The sequence below is a fragment of the Passer montanus genome, unplaced genomic scaffold (assembly GCF_014805655.1).
Source record: "Passer montanus isolate IOZ18808 unplaced genomic scaffold, ASM1480565v1 scaffold129, whole genome shotgun sequence".
In the NCBI taxonomy this organism is placed as follows: Eukaryota; Metazoa; Chordata; class Aves; order Passeriformes; family Passeridae; genus Passer; species Passer montanus.
In genome coordinates, this window is record NW_024359721.1 from 668,788 (window position 1) to 689,042 (window position 20,255).

The 20,255-nt window shown below is 38.7% G+C and overlaps 1 protein-coding gene across 11 annotated transcripts in view; it reads right to left on the minus strand.

Moving 5' to 3' along the window:
• FHOD3 (formin homology 2 domain containing 3) overlaps positions 1–20,255 on the minus strand; it is a 372,220-nt gene that overhangs the window by 74,365 nt on the left and 277,600 nt on the right. For 8 of the 11 annotated variants that reach the window (XM_039698710.1, XM_039698704.1, XM_039698709.1 and 5 more), the window contains 3 exons: positions 17,315–17,440; positions 6,766–6,900; positions 3,434–3,484 (listed from right to left, as the gene is read on the minus strand). In XM_039698710.1, coding sequence (XP_039554644.1) covers positions 3,434–3,484; positions 6,766–6,900; positions 17,315–17,440 — 312 coding nt within the window. The remainder of the gene's footprint in view (positions 1–3,433; positions 3,485–6,765; positions 6,901–17,314; positions 17,441–20,255) is intronic. The other 3 variants (XM_039698711.1, XM_039698708.1, XM_039698703.1) reach the window with 1 other exon arrangement.

Consider the following 20,255-nt stretch of genomic DNA (forward strand, 5'->3'; position numbering starts at 1 on the left):
TTTATACATTTCGACCAAAATAACTTTTAAATATGTGCCTGTTCCAGATGTCTGCTAATTTTATCCACCATTATTTGCTAAGGAATAAATTCATGAATACAGCTGGATTGGGCTTTAGACTGTTTGCCTTATCCACAAGTGAGCTGTTAAACAGGTTAATCAGGACTACTTCTTCTGTCCCTGAAACACTCTGGTCATTCCCTGTAACACACTGTTGTAAACACTTCATAACACTGAACACCTCTCCTCCCCCATTCTGCATCACTGACAGCCCAAATTAGTGTAAGAGAGTGCACTAAAAGCAGGCAGGGTAAAGAAGTCAGCCATATGTGGCAAAAAACATGCTTAGTACATATGGTAGCCACACACGCATGCACATTTGCAAACATTCATATAGAGGACAGAAATGTGTCTTTGAAGAGCAGCCCTTGTGTTTTCAGAGGCAATTTGCCTTACTGCAAACAGCAATAATGAAGAACAAACTCATTTTCTTTTATTCCTCCAGAGGTATGCACAGGCTTTGAAAAAATTCTGCAAGAAAAAGAACCCCTACAGACTCGGGATGAAAATATAACAAGCTACATACTTGCATGGTTATAAAATAGGAACTGTTTACAGTTCTAACATGAAGCCAATTCTCGAGAATGAATCTTGCCTTTTCAATAGAGGGGAAAGCATTTCTCTGGCATTAGCATGATGTTTTGTTACAGCTCATGAAGCCACTCTTTCTTTCAATGTTGGTCACTTACGTATGGTGCCTTCCACCTTCTCACAAGCAGAGCAGATGGGACTCCAGACTCATAAAGAGCCATTCAAATTGATCACTTGGCACTAACAGGTACAGCCCAGCTGCCTGCTGCCAAGGGGGCTTTGCAGTTTGCCAACAGACTACAACAAAATCTGGATGGATCCTTATATGATGTGGGAAGCTACAATGTTTTATTGTCCTCAGCTCTTTTTCAGGTGCTTTAACATTTTCTGTAGCTGTGTGCTGCACCGCCAACCACCAAAGCAGAGACTATCATCAAGAGGCAACTTTTTGAAATGTGTCTGATTATTACACTGAAACAAAAAAGGGAACAAGAACAGCAACTCCAATGGCAGCACATCAGCAGAACTAGTTAACAAATGGGAAGCTTAATAAATAGGTATAACTGAGAAATTAAAAAAAGAGAATCAGTTATTAACACTTCACACTTGATAAATGACATTATTTAGGTTATTTTTGTTACTGACAAATATCTTCATATTGAATAAATGCCAGCAGCAGATATGCAAGGCCATGTAGACCAAAATCTGAAGAGGTTGAAAGGATGAGCTACCTTACCTCCACTACAGGATTGACAAATTGCCCCTGCATATGCTGCCATATTCTTTTAAATCATGGAAACCTGCAGACACCATCTCAGCTATGCTGACTCTTCTCTATAGACAATGAGCCAAAAGTCTGTGGCTATCCATTTGGTATTCCTCACAATATGAACACAATACTGGATTTATCATTTCAAGTAGAAGAAAGTGTCATTTTGAGCTCTCTAGGCATCTGAGTAATGCCCCGAGGGCAACTTAAAATGTTAAGGTACCAAAAAAGTCATGGGAGTGGAGAGCACACCTCACACCAGAGAGGGCTTGGGAGCTCACCTTTCTTGGTTTTATTCTTTAATTACCACTGGAAAACATCCAACCAAGCAAAGGGAAAAGGCCTCAAATCAATTGAACAGCCAGAATTGATATGGAGGAAACATACAGATCAGTTTTTAACTAGGATTTTAAGCATCTTGACTAGAGGATTTTCTTACAGTCTATGCACTCTACTAAAACAAGTTATCATGCAACTTCCCATAGGAAATAAAACTTCATTTGTGCAAAAGTGTCTGTAAAACGTAGTTACAGAATGTCATTGTAATGGACTACTGGTGCAAGACTTCATTTGCAGAAGTTTTCTCCAATATCTATCTCCTGTCAAAGCAGACATTTCTTTCCGCTTTATGAGTAGGAACTGATAGTTTGTTATCTCAGCTCAAAAGAGCTCTACAGATAACAAAACATTATTAATGAATGGTGAAATAGTCTCAGATTGTGCAGCAGTGATGGTGAACACTTCCCCAAAAATACTCCAGTTGGCATTTCCCCTTACAACTTGAAAGATCTGAAGAACTCACTTCTAATTTGTTTCAAAACCTGCAGATGAGCACGCTCACTGAAGAAAGGTTTTATTCAGCTCAAATCAGTCTATGATGCTTATGTGCTCAGATGCACTTCATTTCAGAAAATGTTTTAAACTATTTCTAATTGTTTTGGGATGGCAAGCACAATGGAAAGCCCATCCACCTTTTCTTAGAGATGTTAAAATAATTTTTTAATATCAGCTACTTCAGCCTCAACAGATAAAACTTCTGTCTGCAGAAACAACCTGCCCCCTGTATGATGATTTTGTGAAAAAAAAACCCCAAAACACAAAGACAACCAGAAAAAAAACAAACAAGTGAAAACATAGCAACACAATGATTTCTGAGATGGCTGCTCTCATATTTTGGTAATATAGCTCCAATTCTTGACAATCCAAAAGTATCTCCAGAGAGTAATCTCTAGAGGACCATAAAAGCAGAACTGAAGCACTCTGAATGTTTTTTCATCTATTTGTACAGTAACTTGCATATTTTCCAGGTAAAAACAAGCACTCCCTCCAGGATGCAATTATTAGCAGGGGTAGAGATGAAGCTACTGAAAGACAAAAGTCCTCAGTTGAGCATTCCTTGAAAAATATGCTTTTATAAGCACATACCTCCCAGCCTAGCCCAGACTTTCTAAACTTGTTCATTGAATTAAAAATAAAACCCAAACTCTCCATCCCTTCAAATATGCTATTTAAATAAAAATAAAACAATGCCCCAATGATAAACACTGCTAAGCTTTGTAGTTTACTTGCTGACGTTTAAAGAGATTGGCAAAGAAAACTTGGCTCTGAAAGATAAAAATATGCTGAGATTGGGTCAGAACCATTCCATCAGCCAGTTACTGTGGTTTTGCAATGCTTGTGACCCCAATTTCTTTATCCTCACTTGCCTTTTCTGACCCTCCAGAAAGCTTGGGACCCACTGGGTGAAAAAGACAGGCTTATTCAATTTATAGCTCTCCTAAATTTGGGCAAATTTCTGAGGCAAATGGGATAAGCTTATTTCCCACACAAATAGATAAATGATCATCAATCATTCTTAAGCATTCTCATTGCTCTTCATTTATTGCTGTGCTTACAGCTGGACTTCATTCTGCTCTTCAACAACTTCTTTCTTATAGAAGTCTTTCGGAATAAAAGTGTTTTATGCAAGCAGAGTTAAAAATGTAAACATATGACAGCTCCACACTAAAGAATATAGGAAGTACAAACAGGCAGAGGGAAGGATAGGGAAGGACAGATGTATGACATACAAACCTCTCTTCTCTTGCTTGTCTTAGTTCTTCTCTTTTGTCTAAATAATCACGGCTAGAAAGAGAATTACAGTAAATTGCAGCAGAAACCAGAAGAAAAAGGTAAGTAATAGAAATAGAAGTACAGTAGGAGAAACCAAGAGTGGTACACACAAACTAATTGGAGACAATGAAGGCTGTATTCAAAAAACCTGTTTGTTTTTGAAAAAATTGCAGAAAAGTGTACACTTATCCATATATACACCACCAAATATGTAGTTTGGAAGGTCATTAAAAGTAATTCTAAAAAAAACTGCAAAAAAAGTGAAAAACTTGAAGCATGCTTTGCAACCTGGTATCTGAAATGAGATTCAATGAACTGCACTTATCCATAGGGAGCAGGAACATGAGTGGCTATTTAACCATCCCTGATTTGCTCCATCTCAGAATGCCCCAAGAGAGTGACTGCAGCCCCTGGCAGGACAGACTGAGGCAGTGAGCAAACCTGTTAGCTTTCTTTCTAAGGAACCTCTCCTTAGTGAGTTTTGGTTGCCACAGCTGGAAACAGGACAGGGGACTGGCTTTACTAAAGTACAGGGGACTGTACTTTACTACAATTCTGCACTCCAAGAGAGTGTGTGCAGCATCATTGGACAGATAACAACCTTTCACTTCCTTATTTTTCACCCGGAGTTTGAGATACAAACTTCTTTTATGTCAGCTGTCACTCCCACAGCTCCTCAAGTAACCCATATATTTAACTTTTGCCAAGTCAAGTTTGCTGGATGCTTGAGTACTATGATTTTGGACAGGCCTGCCACATCCACAAACATGGATGCAAATTTAACTTGGAGCACAGCAGAACCCAGCAAATGTCCACCCTGTCTCATTGTCACAATGAGATGGTTCCTTACAATGTATTTTTCATATCTGGTAGACTGATGTGATCTTCACCTTATCTGCTAGGTTCTTTCACAGTGTAACCTGTGAGTACCAGAAAGATTTTCAGAACTACTCCTTTTATTAATAACCCCTGTTTTTTTTCCCTTTATATTGTGTCATTAAATGAATTACTTATCAGTAGTATACCAGTAGCTATCAAACATCTGCGTGCAAGTGGTCTTCAAAAGTCCTTTAATAGGGAACACACATTACTGTTTCAGGCCATCTCCACAGGCTTTGAATTCTGAACTGGTTATACTTTCACAATATTTTAAAAGTATTCCAGGAAATCTTCAGCAGGCAAATTTTAACATTACTCTTTCCCCTCTGACAACTTTCATTCTTCCCTACAGCTGAAAAATAACCACTTTATTTTAGGACATATTGTTCTACATATGCAATGGGTACAATAGTGTTTCGACTGAGAAAAATGTTCATTCTGCAAAACATTTCTTTAGTTAGGAATAGCTTATGAAGCTTTGTAGCTCCTCTCCTAATCCTCCAGCTCTCCTATCCTCCAGCTCTTTCACAACTAGTGATGCTCTCCTTTAAATTATGCTCAGTTTGTCAATAATGGTGCCAGAACCTAGTGCAATGTTCTTAAAGCAGAGTTGGAAAGAATGAGATAACAAATGAGTCACAATGGTAAATCCAGTACAGCTCACGAGTTTAAAGACTGAATTGCAAGTGCTATTTTTAATCAAAAATACATCTTCAGAAAGTGTGTTTCTAGCCAGACTGATGATATGATAATGAAATCCCAGGAACTCTTATGAAACTGTCCACGACTGCTTGCTGTGACTTTGCTTCCTCCTGCCAGACTGTTTAATCAACTGTGGGATGCTGTCTGTTTGTGAAGTCTGGTGGCTTTGGAGACCCTCTGCTCAAACAAAAGTTATAACTTCTGGGTGATCACAAAACTCAAATCCAAAAGATGAAAACATTGGGCATTGGAAAATAATCTTAAATATGGAGTACAATCATGAGATTTAATTAATCAGTTTCTGATTCTCAAACAAAGGGATAAAAATGTATGTTTTGAAATTTTTTTCTGATTTTAAGAATTCTCTTTTAGTAACAGAACAACCAGTGTAGCCAACCTCTACTGAAATGTGCAGATCTGTTATTCAAATAGGTCAATCTGCCAAATGCCCTGTTGGCTTTTTCGGTCTGGGAGTTTCCTTTCTGAAAGATGATGTTGGCTGTCCATGGCAGCCTGCTGCAGCCTGATGATACCACTTAGAGGGAGAGTTTTTGGAAGAGGCTGGAAGACTGCAACCTTATTGTTTCTGTTTCAGGAGGACTTGGGCAGCTGCTGGCTGCCAAAGATCCTATTATGGTGCTCTTCCACCTTCCCTCTGCCTCTCATTTCCTTCTAAACTAGCTATCTTCTGGAGCCAGGAGAATATCAATCAACCACTCCTCAGTTACTCCTCTTTCCAAATTCACAGAATCACAGCCTGTTTCCACTTCATACTAAAGGGATGATTACAGTGAAAACAATCCTGCATACTAATAAACAAGCTAACATGAAGCCCTGTGCCATCTTTTCTGTAACTACCAATTCTAAGGCTACAAAACATTTATATTACCATTCTTTAAGTTATTACATTATATCTTCTAACTACTAAAAATAGATTTGCTTTTCACTCCTGTCTATGAAGAAACAAATTGTTTTCTTAGTGTACACTCTTCAGACTGAAGGCAAACAATTTCAGGTATAGATTCCATATCTATCCTTGGTCCACTGCAGTTTTTGTTAAAGTCTCTGCTGGGATTTCTAGGCATGGACTGAAGAGGTTGAGGAGGCTTGTCTCTTACTATCCTCAGGCAGCACACCCTGGGATCCCACATCACACAACATTTTCTCAGATGTGAAAATGCGAAGTCCCACATTTAGCTATGACATTTGTCTGGCCAGGGTTTGAACAGTTATTTTGGTCATTACCTTCTGTCACTTGTTGATTCCAGGAGGAAGAGACACATGCTCAGAAACCCAGGAAAAAGTAGTTAAAAACCACTACCATACAGCAAGACATTTTTACTTTGCATAAAACAAAAACATGTTTCAGTGCTGTCCCTTCCTCCCTTCTTGATACTTTTGTCCCACTGTTTCACCTTCAAATTCTACGCCTCACTGAGATTGTAATTTGATGAGAATATTAGCCAATAAAATGGAGCCTCTGTACATACCCAGGCAGCGTAATTGGCTGCCTTAACAAAAAATAGCTTTTTTATTAAATGCCAAAATTCATGATGTGTTTAATCTATCAGTTTTTATGATAGTTGGATCAAGAAAAGTATCTAAATGGACAAACTATTAATCAATTCAATTATTTTGCAGTTGAATGTCTCAATGATTGATCAATCTATCACACATTAAAGCAAGAGACTGAGAGCAAATTTGGGTCCTACTTGAATTTGTTTCTTTCTTCACGTTCTATCCTTTGCAACCTTTCTTCTCTCTCCTGACGCCGTCTTTCTCTTTCTGCTGCCAAGGACTCCTGGTGCTGCCGAAAAGATGATGTAAGAAGACCACCCAAAGCTGGCCTGCAGAAAAGGAAGATCAGATTTCTCCGTGTCACTTTTATTGATTATACTGGCAAAAAATGAGTAGCAATCATGCAGCAAGTAACATAATCCTGACCAGCAAAATGACATGGCAATATTTATGTATGGATCTTTCAAAGCATTGGCTAAGCATCTTCTTGCTAAATTGATTATACATTCTGTGATGAGCTGAAGAAAAACAATTAGGGAAATTAGGGTAGACAGCCAAATTTCTAAAGCACAAATAAAGCGTGTGTAAAAATTCTTCAGTCTGTTTTAACTTCAATATTATCTAAATATTTTTTTAGCTTTATAATCCTGTTAATAGAAAAGCTGAATCCTGTAAAGGATTTTTGAAATTTTAAAGGAAAAAAACTGTTATGCAATGATGTTTGTGGAAGATGTGTCACAAACACCTGAGAATCGTCTCTACAGAAAAACAAAGGTAAAGGAAGATGTCAGAAGTGCCCTAGAGAATGCAAATGCTCTCTTAAGTATCAGGCATATTTTTCCTTTATACATTAATAAATTTGATTTTCATGATTTCCTTGCTGCATGTGCTGCTGTAAGAGCAAGATCAATCTCGTATTAGAACATACCAATAAAACACAAAGGAACAGTGTTCTCAAACAATTTTTAAAAACTAACAGAAATGATGGCCCCTACAGTAAAAACTATAGCAAAAATATGTAAGGCTACTTTTACATTCACTTATAGTTTGATGCTGACATAGATTTTTTTTTTGGCTTTACTCTAAGTAGTACTTTGTCTGGGAGAGTGGGTCCTCTTACACAACCTTCCCCCAACATGGTGGTATTGGTACCACCTACCTCTGACATGGCAACAGAGTGACCTCAGAGTAAACACGTCGTGTCTTTCTTTCTGTCTCTTAGACAGGAAAAATCCTGTATTGTACAGGGTAGCTTTATACAGATGCACACTGATTGAATTAGGCTGATAAAATCAAGAAGACATAACTCATGTAGAGAGGTTTCTGTGCATTGTTGTAACATGAGTTTTGCAATGAAAGGATTAATGAGAGAAATAGATACTGCCTTTTGTGTAAAAAGAAACTAAACCCTGCCTGCCTAGAGGAAGGTTCGTTAACCAGTAATGCAAACCTGAATAAATTTTTCTTATTTTTAAGAACTCAGACCCTGTCCCGTATTTATTTACTTGCCTATGGCTGCACAGTGTAGGCATTTAGCATAATGGCACCAATTCACAAGTGAACATAGGTGCAAAAGAAGATAAAAATATTAATGCAAACCTATCTTCCCCGAGAGTCTATGTCTGTATAAGCAGGAACACCACAAAACATAGCCATTTTAGCCCCAGTGGCAGCAGGGCAGCATGAATATAATGTCAATAATTTCAATAAATTGAATTTTAATATGTCATATCCCACCCGCATAAACATTACATAAGATGGTATAAAACTTGATATTCTGTAAGAGTCCCTGCTGGCACTCCTCCAAAGCTGCAGTATCAATGCTGGATCACACTCAAAACCATAAAAATCTCTAATATGCTTCAGCACTAAGAAAAGGGGGAAAAAATCCTCAAACCCTGACAGTCAAGTACGTGTGGTGAATTTTCCCTTGAGCATATTTTAAATTTATTTTAACTTTTGACCTCTTAGTGCATGTTTCAAGAGAAAGCTCTTAGCAAAAACAGTAGCACCACTGTACTAAAATTCAAAAGCTAGAGCTCCATGCCTGTAGTAGCACAAAAAAACCATGGCTACATGGTTGGATATAACAGCAGAAATTACTTTTGGAAGGGGAAACATGAACAGTGCCTCCATGTGAAGATATAGGGAAATTAACTAGGAGAGATTGCAAAAGAGGGTCCCTATCAAGTCTTTGTTTTTCTGTTTTGTGTATTCAGCTTGATAACCCACCCTGCCCAGCTGCCATGAAGTCTCCAAACTCCATTTAGAGTCAAAGGAAGGTATGGCTTAAAAGAAGACTGAAGGAAAATTAAGGGGAAGGATGGGGTGATGCTGAGAGACCAAAAGAGTGATTGTAGGTCTGTACATCATCTAGCAGGTTGGAAGCCTTCAGCACTGACTGAGCTCTTTGAGGCCCTACAATAAATGCACATTCTCATGCAGGGGATTATAGGGAAATCACATGGAGATGCACAGCTTAGTCCTGCAGACAGGATTCTAAGCTAACCCTGGTAGTAAAATACCTCCACACCTTGTTTGGAGGTTTGATCCAGCATACTTGGCTAGCATGGCTCACTGGGATAAAATTTGCAGATGTATGAAGAGCAGCATCACAATCTAAATAGAAGATCCACAACCGTATGTCCAGAAGAAAAGCCACTATCTAAAGAACTGAAAATGTTAACTGGCCATCTCTTCAAAACTAATCAAACCAACAACAATTTGTCAAGACTTGAATTTCTGTATTTCTCACTGGTTATGAGTGTGTACTTCAGCTGAATTACAAACTGTGAACACACATACCCAGTTCAATTCCTTTGTCCCAAACACAGCCATATTGTGTACAACACTTTGTTGCATGAAAGGGTCAAATCTAACAGTCCAAGATGCCAGAAGGTTCTGTACATAGAGGCCATAATTAAACAGACAGGAACACGGTCAGCTGACCCCTTGTGTGACACTGACTTCTTAAAGCACAAGTAGTCAAGATTTTGGGTGTTCAGTCACATTTAGAAAAGGGCTGGCAAAGAAACAGCACTGCTGTAGCTGAGTTAGTGCTCGCTTAGTGGTTACACCCACTCAACCACACAGATCTGCCCTTGGCAGGGACCACACCTCACACTAAACGCAGAGACCAGCTGCCTTATGAAGCCTCATGAACTCACAGCCTCACTGTAGATATCAAACACCATGGCTCAATTGGTGTCTGGGTGCACCAATACTCTTTTTATTGTGAACTGCAACTGGAAATGCATGATCTTAGTATTTAGTAAAGTCAATCAGTAATTTTCCACATGTGCATAAAAACCTGGGTAAGCAGATCACTTTCAGGGTGTACAAACCTGTAAAGCAGCCAGAGGAAAAGCAAGCATTAAGAGGTATTCCTCACACATTCTAATCAATTTGAAAAGGGATTTGGCTATGTACAGTTTGTCAACAAAATCCGATTTTTGTTTCTGTATCTCCCTGGCAATAACACTTAAAGTAAATGTTCCCTTTCAGTGAGCACATACTTGAATTGCAAATGGCAGCATGACTGACCAAACCAGCTGATGGGAAGGCTTGGGCTTAGCCATTGGGTAATTTTGTTGTTTTGATGCTGTTTCAAGGGTGACAGTGCCTTCAGGCCTCATGAATTTTTAGGTCTTATTGCTGCAGGCTGCATTTTAAAAATGGATAAGCAAGAAAAAGGCTAAAAAACTTCTGGCATTGAATCAAAGGTGATAAGAGATTTTAACAGTAAAGAGAATGTGAATGCTCAGTGAAAGCATAATAGAGTGATCACTTGCAAAATGGGGTTACAGCTAATATATGCTAGCATTTTAGTGCTGGTGTCATATGTTACCAGCTGGTAATATCAACCATTTGTTCAGCTCCACAAATACAATCCAGAAGGATGCTTACTCTGACTACTATTTTTAGTCTTGTAGAGAATGCAAGGCTATTAAGAGTGGACTGCTAATATAAAAAATGTTAAGAAAAGCTTTCTTATGCCTGCTGCTAAAACCAGTAAAAGCTAAACAAGCTATGTTATTACTTTCTCATTCCAGAGAGAAAATACACAACCAGAAAGCATCTAGGTCTGTGGATCTGTGAATAGAGCTCCTCAACATGGAATCAGGACACAGGGCCAAAGAGGTCATTAGTAACTTATCTTACTGGAAGAAGAGATAGGAGAAGGAAAGAATTGGCGGGGGGGATTGGAAGAAAAGAAGGCAAAACATACACAGAGCAGAGGATACAAAGCCAAAAGGTTGACCATAGGCCAAAGCTCTTCTGAATAAAAATTCAGCTAGCCTGACCTACAGCATTTAACACAGCAGTGAATCAGTAATCATTATTATAAACACAAATTGATGTAGATGTAAGACCTCTCACATTTTTTTGCAAGTTCTTGAAGTTTTCTGAAAATACTCCATCATGGACTATACATTGTGAAGGGGATTATGTGCCCTAAATTACACTAATCTTGCTGCAAACCGAAGAAAATATTTCTGTTTTACTGAAAGTAAAACTGAAATCCTGAACTTCTAACATTCTTCTTTCACCTAAATTCTGAGATACTATTTTGTGGCTGCCTTTCCCTCTGTTTAGTTGGGTTTTTAAAATTTGCTAAATAGAAATGGTTATCTACAGGAAGAATACAAAATACAAATGCATATTTTTATGAGCTAAAAAAAATTAACAGATGACTTACGAGAGGAAATCGCTTCAGGTCATAAGGTTAATATTCAGGATTGTCTTTAATACAACATGGGGCAGAATAATTAATAACTTTAATAAGGAAGCACTAATTACCTAATTTTGCAAAGTGCTCCTGTTCCAGCAGCCATGGGAATGCTACAGCGAGGGTACAACAGTCAGCAGCTCCTACTTGGCCTTAAGTAACTCTAAAGGTCTCTTGGCTTTAACAAAATAAATCCATTTTCCAGCTTAGAAAGAGACAAAAGGGGAGGCAAAGCTGCCAAAAGCCATATTGCTTTTCACAGTTAAAGAAGCTCCCTGTGTGTTATGTCTCCCTACATGACATGGCAAATTCAAAAGCATGTTGATATAAGACTTTGCAAACAGACTAAACATTACTTAAGGAATCTTTATAAAACTTCTCTCAAAAATAAACATAAAATTGAGAGCTAAAACTACTAATGCTTCCTGTAAGAAAGAAATTTGAGAATGACTAAGAGAAGAACTGATTTATGTTAGACTTTTAAGTGATACAGAGGACTACCCAAATTAGAGCTACAGCAGGACAGAGCTGCACACAAAGCCTGGGCAATGCACAAGGACTTTCTACATACACTCTCCTCTTCCAGCTGAACTGTGCAGCTTTTGCACTGTGCTTCTGTCTTCAACCTGCAGCTTCTCATTCTCATGTGAGTTACACCTTGCTTGGAAGTGAATTGCAGAGCCCAGGCGTAGATCAAGGCAAGGTGGATGAGCCGTGAGCATCAGCACTGCACATGGCATGTTCAGCCTGCAACACTGCAGTCTGAAACCAGACCCAGTTCATGCTTCTGTTTAAACATATGCCCTATGATGAAGTCCACAAAGCTGCAATCAGGAATATTGCTTACACAGTAGTTTGACAAGCAGCTAGGCCAGTGCTACTGTAGCAAACTACTGCTTCCCAAACTGTAAATCATCAAGTAATTCCTAAGGTCATTTTTCCGCTTAAAATCTCAGCAATAAAGTTGAGGCTTTTGCTCTGGGCCACTATTATCAGCTACCAAGCTATCCATTCCTCATTATGTTACTCAGTGAGAGATGTTCTTGGCAGTTACCACAAGGAAAAATCATCATGATCTTTGGTCTGAGAGCCCAGAAGCACACACAGAAAGAACAGAAAGCCAAGGAAAGAGAAGCAGTTCCTGGGAGAGCAGCATCTTTGTAGGCTGTATAGCAGGTTATGTTTCGTAGGTTTCTGTTTTACCTCAGTGCTTAACTAAGGGAACTGCAGAGCACAAACTAGTGATAAGTGATAAATGGCTAAAAAAAAAAAAAAAAAAAAAAAGAACCTGCCAAGAAGTTTCATCCAGCAGCATCTCCCTGGTGTCAATTATTGAGACCTTTAATTTTAGTAGAAAATCTACCTGGAAAGCTGTTTGGCATTCTTAAAGAGTTTGGTTTTGCTTTAAAGAGAGAAATTTGAACAAAAGCACCAGATTTCCAGCAAATCACTATTTGAGGCACCTGGAAAGGGAATAAAACTCAAAAGAAGAGTATCTGAAGACTTTTGCTGCACTTTATGCTTATGCTTCAGGTATGATGTTTAAGTGTCAGAGGAAAAAAAAACCACCTATAATCTAGGCATGCTAATCTCACTGTCTGTGACCTGTTTTAGAAATAAATGTTTGAAGGAACATTTCCTTTAAAACATATAGAAGAACATGGAAATGAACATTCAATATTCAAGGTCCTGCATCATGGGAGCCCAAGGTAACACTGCTGTAGATCACAAAGCAAGTGAGATGGAAAACATATTAAAGAATGTGAAATATATTTAATATTTCTTAAGCCTATTTTCTAACGCTCTGGAAAAGCTGGAGATGCTTCAAACAGGAATAATCTGCAAACACCATAGCAGGCCTTTACCAGGATTGGAGATTTGGAAGAACTTCTGAGGGACCAGCCAGAGGTGGAGACTAAGTTCACAGTGACTGGCCAAGAGCCTGAAGAAGTGGAGGTTTGCAAGCTGAACTTTCTGGCAATTGATTTAACAGATAGAGGTGAGACCATGAACTCCAGCTCCTTTGGCACACAGTGCCCCAGGAAGGCTTTCTGAGCTAGGCTGACTGCACTACTGCTGGACTGTCCAGCCCAGGGGGAACCACCTACAGGCAAATGCATCAGAAGAAACCCACCCTGGAAAACACACCAGCAGAATTTTTTTTTTGGTAATGGAATGAATTAAAGCTGGTGCTGAATTTAGGAGCTCTTGCCTGAGAAGTTACACTCCTTCATGATCTCTTCTAAGGATAGTCATGATCAACAACGTAAACACTTCACCAGCAAAAGGACACTATGAGGGGGTGTGAAGTTTTGCAAGTAACAAGTTTGATGTCCTGTGGCAGACTCCAGGCTGCAGTTTCAATTTGAGTGACTGTCTTAGATTCTGAGTCTGACAAAGCAGTCTGGCTAGACAGAAATATAGGTGTGAACATAAGGCATGGAAATACAGACTAGTCCTACAACACCTGACCCCAGGCAAGGGGCCAACTTTGAGGGACAGAAAAATGCTTTTCCCCTGATATGTCTCAGTCATGCACTGCTCTTCCTCTTTGTTATTAAAATTTATGAGGTTATGAGAGTGATTTTTAAATTTTTTTATTAACTGGGGAGAAAGAGTTAATTGGTGATTTAAGTTGTGAAGAGTGGGAACAGCGTATTTATGGAGCAAAAAAGAAAGAAACCAGGCAGACTGGGTTATACTTCTTATGCATTAGGAGTGACTTTCACAAGCAGAGAGACACAAGAGAACTGACACACTCCTTCTTCTCTCCCAGTAAAGGGCTGAACAGAAAGTGCCCTGCAATTTGCCCTTCTTCAGCAGGATTCCCATGGCTGCAATATGCACTTCACAAACATGGCTCTCCACAGGGGACCCAGGAAAATGAGAGAGAACAACAGCTTTGCAAGAAGTTGCCAAAAGGCTGCAGCTGTATTTAGAAATGGTAAAGTAAGCCTTTTCTTCTGCTGTACAATCAGAAATATATAGATGATGTGGATTTCAAAGAACAAAATCCAGCTACTCTTGCACAGACTTATACTGCTCTTATGATTCCCTACTGATCTCAGCCAAAGAGGGTTTTAAAAGTATGAATGTCAAAATGTCAACCACACTGCTTCTTCCCACCTAAGTTGTAGCTTTTGTTTACATAAGCAATATGCAGCCAAGGGTTTGAAAGGCCTGTCAGGGCAACTGGAATGGCGCATGAATCACTGTGCTGGTCACTGCTCTAAATGCCGCTTCTTCCTTCCTTGTCATTCTCGAAGGTCAGATAAATGGTACCAGGACGTGCATGTGAAGCTCTTCTCGGCCTGATAAAAGACAGGAATCTTTCTGGGAAGGCTTTGCATAACTGTAGCATAAGCTGAAATCAGAAAACACACCTTACAGCTAACCTTAGATATGCATCTGCTTCTTATCAAAAGTCTTCCTCTCCCTGCAAACACCCATCTTTTAACTTTTTTTGGGTGTTTGAATCCATGTAAATTTTTACTATCAGGAGGTAGGAAATAATGTTTACATAATATGAGGAAAACACCATTCATAGAAAACTGTGAAAACCTCCACAATACTTTACATTTACTAATTAGTGCCAAGCATTGTGTCATGCACTACATGGCTTACTCTCCAACAAGCAAATTCCATCTGTCAGTGTCTACATGGACATTTCTTCAGTGCATATCTTTCAGAACAATGAAATTAAGGGAGGCTTCTGCCCTTCTTCAACCTGTCAGTTCTTTAGAGCTTGCAGAATACATCTGCAGTGGCAGCACTCTCAAAAAGAACAGGAGAATGCAACATGGCATCTGAAACTGGAAACTTAATTATCTTTAAAGAAATAACTGCAGCTATTCTGCAGATAACACGCAACAGTGGTGTACACACATTTTCAGAGACTCATATATAGGAAGTATCAGGCTGTAACATCACTCAAATATAAAAAATGCAGAAACCCTGATGAGTTCATGAACTACCATGAACAGCAATCTGCAAATTTAAACAGGAGTACGGAGATTTTTATCATGTGAGGTGAAAAGCAGCAAACATAACTTGAAGGAAAAACAGAGATGTGATGCTGAGGACTGTGTTCAGTCATTTACAACATGCAAGACAGATCTGATAGTTGAAGGTAGAGCACTTTACAGTTTCCCAGAAAAAAGAAAGATGAGGTGTGTTGGGTGAAAGATGCTGCTAGAAAAAACGGCTTCAAAATATAGAATATTTTCCTAGCAGTGATAATAAATATTGGAATATTTTCAGGAGAAATCATGTGCTGCCACTTGAAAACACGTGAGAGTACAAGGGTCTTTCATTTAGCTTCTGTGAAACCCATTATAGGTCACAACAGATGATTGCAGAGTCCCCCTCTGGCCTGACTCTCCATGAATCTGCAAATTTTACAGCTTCATCCTGTGGGGCCGAGGCATTTTGGCTCCAAACCAGCAAGGCACTTACGCAGATGCCGAAATGAAAGCTGGCTTTCCTCACTGGAGCAGGGCCAGCACCATCAGCCTCTTGCAGGACAAGCCCAACCATCTTTAGCCATCTCAGCGTTTGACCACTTTGGGGTTTCTTTGCCACAGTAGCAATCAGAAGCTTACAATAGCAGGAGCTTGAAAATCTTAAACTTCCAAAGCAGCGGGATACTTTTAACTCTTGCTTATCTTGCATCAATTTTGCTGAGGTAAACAGGGGTTTATATGCTGTTTATGAATATGCTGGTGTGGAGTTTTTTTATTGTGGTTGCACTTGGCAATAATTTAATTGAGATCAGGAAAGACAAATCGAGGCAAGGTACTCCAGGAAGATGAGCAAATGAAAAACAATGCCTTTCTCCAAAGAGAAACTTAATTTAATTACTCACTTGAAAAAACAAGATTAAATCAATACCTCATGGCTACAAATACATATATGCTGGAAGAATCTAACTGGAACCATTCTGAGCAGCAGTCTGGAAAGGATGTGATGCATTAGGAAGGTTCAAACATATATACACACACACACAAACACACATACATATACAGAAATAAACCAAAGAGTCATTAACAAAAATAAACTGGAATGCAGAAAAAGGGTTCTGTAAAAAACCTTAAGTTCAGAAAACAGGGTGGAATATGCAGTTTTTATGAAACTGCATATTAGAGGCCAATTTGAAAACAAACAATCCAAACCCCATCTGGCCTAACTGGATACTATATACATTATTGCATCATATTATTAAATTAAATTAATTATAAGCTTTTACCTTTCCTTCTTAAAATCAGCATGATATCCTTTGAAGCTGTCATTTACTCTCAGGTTGTAACAGATAGTTAATTTCTGATGGTCCAAACCTCTTGCCAAGAATTTCTTTCAAGTATCCATAATATTTTCCTATCTTTTTTCTTCCCCTAGTGCCTTACATAATTCAAAAGAGTATTTTGATTCTTCAAAACAATTTTTTTTTCTGGTTTGGGTTTTTTTCCCCTTTAAATTATTTTCTAAAAGCAAGCTGATAACTGGTTGGTTATTAGGAGTTTGCTTTAGCTATAGCAATAAATATTTTGCTTTTGATGAAATACAATGAGATATATCACATATTTTCAAGAACGGACAAAATTATGGCCTAGGAAATTCTGAGCTAAGCACATTTCCAAGATTTTGCAGTTGATTTAAGAGGATAGAAGTAAAAATAGATCTATCTAAATTTATTTTTAAAAATGTAAAGAAAGAAAATTTTAATTCACCTTTTAATACTTAGAACAACTTATGTGTGAAGCAACTCTGCTTTATCCATTTAAGTGGAAGAAACAGAAGTGGGATGGAAATACACCCAACCTTTAACACCAAGTCAGACAGAAAGGCTTTAGAATGAGTGGGAAATGAACACATTTAGATTTTTTTCCATTTTCCCCCAATGTTAGAAAAAATCTGGCTAGAAGTTATTTGCAGTACTCATTCAGAACAGCTTACATTTATCTCCTTCATTCTGTCTGCAAAGGAACTGTTGTGAAAACACTGATTAATTTACAAACCTGTCAGATTTGGTCTCCTGAGGTGGTGACAGAGTTGTCCCATAACGAGTAGTGGGTGTTGTAGGGGCACTCACACCAGCATAAGGTCGTGGAGAAGAGTAAGAGCTGCTGCCATAGCTATTGTATCTGAAGAAATGGGAAGAAAAGAAGGAGAAAGGGAGAGACAGAAAAAAAAACTGTCAGCAATAGTAAATCCTCTTGTTTACGGGGTGATAATGACTCCATACCCCAGAATTTTTCAAACACTGACCTTCTGAAAATGTTGCTCTATTTCCAAATATGCAACCAATCATGTACTCTTAATATCAACTATGGCATCAACATACATGATGTATCAGTGAGCTATTGGTAAGGAAAATAATGAGAGATTTGAATGGTCCTCCCAGGTGACAACTCAGAACAGGAATACTTGAATACTGCTCAGTTACTCAGAATTATTAGCTGTTTTGTGAGTGATATCCAGCCATTAGAAAAGGGATCAAACCAGCCCACGACAGCAGTATCCATATCTACTAAAATTAAGGAAAATGGCAGCACTCCTGAGACATGATCTGAATATGGGATCCATGACTTGCAAATGCTTGTATTTTAAAGCAACCACATTCTTTTCAATTAAAGCCAGCAGTATTTTCTTTCCCCTCCCCCAACATAAGTAAGAGCTTATGTGCCATTTCTTACAATGCCTGTAAAAAATCATCACCATGGTTAAAAAGACATGTCTCCGGAAGCATGGCTTTAGAAATTTCTATCAGCCCTTCTCTCCATTAAAAAAACCCCATAAACTCACTTCACTTCAATGTGAGCTTGCTGATCAAAGAGAAATTGTTTCCAGGACTCCTGGAATGGCCACCTCCCCAGAGTCCTTTCTATCAATGTTTTCATCCTGGCTCCTGTACTGAGTAGGAAATTCAGTTGTGTTGCTTTGCTGTGCCTTTTAACCATTGTACTTAAACAGCATGTCAAAAAAAGATTCTTGATTTGGGAAAATGCTAATATTTCTCTCTTTAATACAGTTCACAGACAATGCCATTTTCCCACATGGAAAGCATATGGTGCTCTGAAGATCACTACTCAGCAGGGTCAACTCATCCAAATTGCAAAATTCATTTCAGGAAATAGAGCAACATAATTTTCCTTATACTTCACAAGATATAATATATTCTCCTTCACCATATCTTTTCTCTGCTGCTTCTTCCCTTGCACACACCAGTAATTTCACTCAGCAATTTTATTTGAAAAGCCTGGTTGGTTTCCTTCAGCTCCATTTAGCACACTCATCTAGCCATACAAAATTTCATTCAAAGTTTCAAGTTTTTCCTTAGAGTTCAACAGCACTGCTGCCTGCCAAGGCCCATGTCAAAATCAGAGTAGATTTCAGCGAGGTGCTTTTACAATGTAAGGGATCATGCTTTAGAGAACACGTCCTCTGAAACAGCAATTTCAGGTGAATGCTTTAGAAAACACCTCCCATCCCTCATCTGTTTTTTCAGACACTATACTGACCAGCAACAGGGTCTTGGAAAAAAATTCTAACATGCATGTTTCTGAGCCACAAAAGGAATTTTGCAGGAAATAATTGCTGTCTGGGCCTTCTTGCCCTACAAGAAAACTAACTACAAACCAGAGACAGTGGTCCATTGGAGGCTGTGTAACTGGACAGTGTGGAGCTTCCCTGGTAGCACAGACCTAGCTTGGGTCTTCTCTCCCACAGGTTCAGCCCAGGAAATGTTCTGACTGCACCTGTACTGAGTTACAGATGAGTAAACTCCACTGTCCTGATAAGAACTCAGAGCTCATTTGGTATGTTCCTGACACAGAAATCTCCATTTCCATTTCGATTGACTGCAAGGAGACTTTCTTATCAACCATTACATGTGCTTTTCTTTTTCTCTGCCCCATGAAAAAGCTGACATAGAGGAGAGCCCTTTTTCAGACCAAGGGTTTTCAGTTAGTCCCAAGATAACTCTCATGAAAATGGAGGGAATGCACCTCCTATGGAGTCAACAATTAAAAACATGACATTCAGAAGGACTGGTCTGGACACCACATCCTACGAAATTTAGAGGAACCCTGAGTTGCTGTAATAGGAGCAAGGCAAGACTAGAATACGAGGGTAAGTCTCTATGCTGTACACAAAGTTTATCTTTCCAACCTTCCTCTGATACTGACTATTGCTTCCATTTTCCCTTCTTGTCTCATGTACCAGCGTGGATGCAATAGTCTTATCCAGCAGCATTCACTGTCAAGACATGCTCTTTTATGGGCATATTATTGAATAAATTGTGCAGCCTTTGCCCTCCCTTTCCTCCAGATAAACCTGGAAGAATCCCCATCCCCACCCCTGAACCTCTGTCCTAAATGGAAGCAGAAAAGATGGTTAGAGGAAAAGAAAAATCACTGCAGAAATACTAAATATTGGAGGAGCAGGAGGTATTTAGGAATCTACCCTCTAAAGTATAACAGCAGCAGCAATGGGAGACCAATAAACGAGTTTGAGAAGTCTAGAGAAAAAATGCACCTATCAAGGAAAATGTAAATTTAGAGGAATTCCAGTGTTCAAGTTGCAGGTAAAGGAAAAATATGTGAACTAAGTCACTTGTCAACAACTACTTGGATTTACAGACTTTTCACAAAAATGAAAAAGGGACAAAACACACCCACCTATTAGGAGAGAAAGATCAAAAATTAAAAGGATCAAAAGAATCAAAACATTTGTTCACATGCAGAAACTCAGAAGGACTGCTGGAGAGAGGAAGAAATAAATATGCATGCAGTATAAATGTACATTTTCAGTACCTAATTCAAACAACACTAACACCTGTAAGAGACAGCAAAAAATCATCAACCTCTTTCAAGGTGATTCTCTGTCATTGTTTTTAGTGCTACTTACTGTCAGAAAACAGATGAGACAAAATAATATTTTTTGTTTTATTTTAGAGGG